Genomic DNA, 2,887 nt, shown 5'->3' with positions numbered 1-2,887 from the left:
CGTCTATCCGATACTTATGCTATTCTTACACTCTTAATCGTTATTAGATCAATCATTCACCCTTATACCTCAATTATTCTCCGTTGTCTCAAACTCCAAAGCCTCAATTTTAAACAGTCCTCTTCGTTTACCAAAAACCCTTTCGAGTCTTACTCTTGAATAAATTTCGGGACGAAATTTCCTAAAGAAGGGGAGACTGTAACGCTCCGCGTTTTCATAACTTCCCATATTTAGAAACTGTTTTTCATATTCCTATTTTTGGAAAACTTTGTACCCTTGTAATCGGCGTTTCGTTATAATAACCAAAGAATTTTTATCTTTAATCTAATTCGTTATAAAATGGTTATTTATTCATGGTTTAATTAATTAAATTAATTGATTTTACTATTTAAAAGTTTATTTTTATAATAATCTAGTTAGTCTCGTGGAACTTTAAAGTTAGAAACGGATACAAACTAACCCAGTTAATTTAATTGGGAAGATTAGTTCTTTTAGAATATACGTATAACCTAGTGAGTTTGGTCAACTATGTTATATAGCTTAAACTAAGGCAATTCATCTAATTTATTTAAACCCTTCAAAGTTTAGGGGTTAAGATGGTCTTTCCTAAAACTAAAATGCAACTAACCCTAATCCTCTTTTATAACAGCCGTTGCTATGTCTTGTACCTCTCAATACATCTGAAAACTCAGAGCCAAACAAGCACTGCTCCTTCATCTTCAACATTTCTAAAACCTAATCAACACACAAGTAGAACCCATCTTCTCCATTTCCCCCCTCTACCTCTCAATCACCCCCTTCTTCTAACACTACCACACCCCTCAACCACTCCCACCATCTCTCGGATTATCGACAGAACGACCGGCCACCACCTCTGTCTGGTGGCGGCGCGGTGACAGGACAGAGCGGAGAGAGAGAGTGAGGAGAGAGAAAGAAGAAGCTCGGGCGGTTCATGGTGGTCCGGGGCGACGTCGTCAGATGACCGACGAAGTTTCATCGGTCTTTACTTTTGTCCGACGGGTTTCTGTTCGGAAGTCCGGCGACGGTCGTGGAGCAGTGATGGTGCTGCTGATGTGCAAGCTTCAGCTTAGATCTCGGCTCGAGTGCGGGTCTCGGTTCAGTCTCGGCTCACGTCCGGTTTCGGGTTCGAGTTCCGGCCGACGTCAATCAACTCCGGTCGACATCAGTTCGGTATATTTTATTTCTTCGATTCAATTAATTTCTTATTACTCTTCATATATTGAACGGCTGAATCATGACTCTTAACTTTTAGTCTTAAGAGAAAATTATAGTTATGGTCACAATGATTTTCTATTGTGTGAATAAGAGTTATATTGTGTCATGAAGAATCACCCAATTAGTTTATTAACTTTGCTGATTTTATCTTAAAGCATTAAAGGAATTTACGTATGCCAACAAGTCATGTGTTTACAAATTTATAACAGTGAGTTTTTGTTTGGTTCGTACCAGTTTCTATTTGTTGTTTATTTTAAAACAAAGGAAATGATTCCAGTAACTTTCACATAAATCTAAAATAAAATTTTATCAATCAGTAGTTGTAGTCCACTGGATGGTATTGTTTTACCACACACAAAAGGCGCGGGTTCGAGTCCCTCCCTGGACGGCTGGACATTCGTTGCACTTGGAACTTTTTTTTTCTTTTTTTTAAATAGAATATATGAAGATCAAAAATTTAATATTCACTTGAAAATGACACCATCTACTAACTCAATTGACTGTTTGATCTGTCATCTTGTTATGTATTTTATTTTAAAAGATACATAGTTTCAACCACCTTAATATGTGAGTTGTACATCTACATTTTGGTAGATTATTACTAACTACTCCATTTGAACTATGACTAGTTTTAAACTGTAGTTTGCAAAAACACTACCCAAATCTATTTGGTTCATTGAGAATAGCCAACCATCTCATTACATTCTTCATGTCACGTGGCAATACTCCAACATAAATTAATGATGTATTTTAAATTCTTTTTATAAGAACAAGTTTTATTCCAAATTAATTACTGACTTATGAGTTAAGATTTAGACTTATTTGACCCAAATAACTAATAATATAACTAACTAAAGTTTAAACAATAACCGATAAGTTTTTTTTTTTCTTATTTAACTGACAAACAATAATTAGATCGTTTATTGTGATATTCCATATCTAGGGTAATCATGTTCGTTCTCTCGGATTTTCCAATCTTTACTCGTGCATTATTTCAAGAAACCTCCATACGCAACCACTGTGAGTATACTCGCAACCCCCTTTTTATGTTTACCACTTTTTAGGGTGTAACATGTTTTACTATTAAACTACACTTAAACTTATTCTTTATGCAATGCACAAAACAATCCTTATACATGAATACTATGCTATGATACTTGATGCTTACGTGGACCATACTTATGTGATATGTTTTAGTCATTAGCTCTCACGAGCCTCCCTTCGACATGTATAGCGCTATAGGAGTAACGCACCGCCCCCCCCCCCCCCCCTTAAACTTGGGTCATGTTGAATTAATTAAACTTTCTTGCGTAAACAGAGGTTGGCTAGAAATATTGCATGCCACGTTAGGTTGATCTCGTATAAACTAAGTTGCCATGTGGATTCGTTTTAAACTTTTATACTTATACATATTCCTAAACTTGTATACTCGCCTTTGCTTTTGCATTGAATTGTATTTTTAAACATGTTACAGGTTGATGAGGACGATGCTAAGAAATGAAGTAGCGTTGATGCCTAGATACACATATAGACGCTAGGGTTTAATATGTAGTATCAATTTTGTTATGTTGTTATGTTTCTTTTGTTAAAGTTGTTGTATTTGAATTTCTTGTAATGTTGACAATTTGTCTTATGAAATGAAATCGGACTA

At 35.5% G+C, this 2,887-nt stretch overlaps 1 protein-coding gene across 1 annotated transcript; it reads left to right on the top strand.

The window, feature by feature from the left end:
* Positions 1 to 663: 663 nt before the first annotated feature.
* On the top strand, positions 664 to 2,887 carry LOC118489179. Its single transcript, XM_035986856.1, has 3 exons — positions 664 to 1,191; positions 2,180 to 2,256; positions 2,711 to 2,887. The coding sequence occupies exons 1-3, from the start codon at positions 979 to 981 to the stop codon at positions 2,772 to 2,774; spliced, it is 354 nt and encodes a 117-aa protein (XP_035842749.1). The 5' UTR covers positions 664 to 978; the 3' UTR covers positions 2,775 to 2,887.

Source organism: Helianthus annuus, chromosome 17 (genome assembly GCF_002127325.2).
Source record: "Helianthus annuus cultivar XRQ/B chromosome 17, HanXRQr2.0-SUNRISE, whole genome shotgun sequence".
Classification (NCBI taxonomy): domain Eukaryota; kingdom Viridiplantae; phylum Streptophyta; class Magnoliopsida; order Asterales; family Asteraceae; genus Helianthus; species Helianthus annuus.
This window is presented reverse-complemented; position numbering and strand designations above follow the sequence as displayed.

What these genes read in the sequence shown, in the direction of transcription:
- LOC118489179 (XM_035986856.1), top strand. Translation starts at nt 979, where the DNA reads ATGACCGACGAAGTTTCATCGGTCTTTACTTTTGTCCGACGGGTTTCT. An exon ending in CTCCGGTCGACATCAGTTCG is followed by an intron (nt 1,192 to 2,179) that starts GTATATTTTATT and finishes TTCCATATCTAG; the next exon opens with GGTAATCATGTTCGTTCTCT. An exon ending in AACCTCCATACGCAACCACT is followed by an intron (nt 2,257 to 2,710) that starts GTGAGTATACTC and finishes AACATGTTACAG; the next exon opens with GTTGATGAGGACGATGCTAA.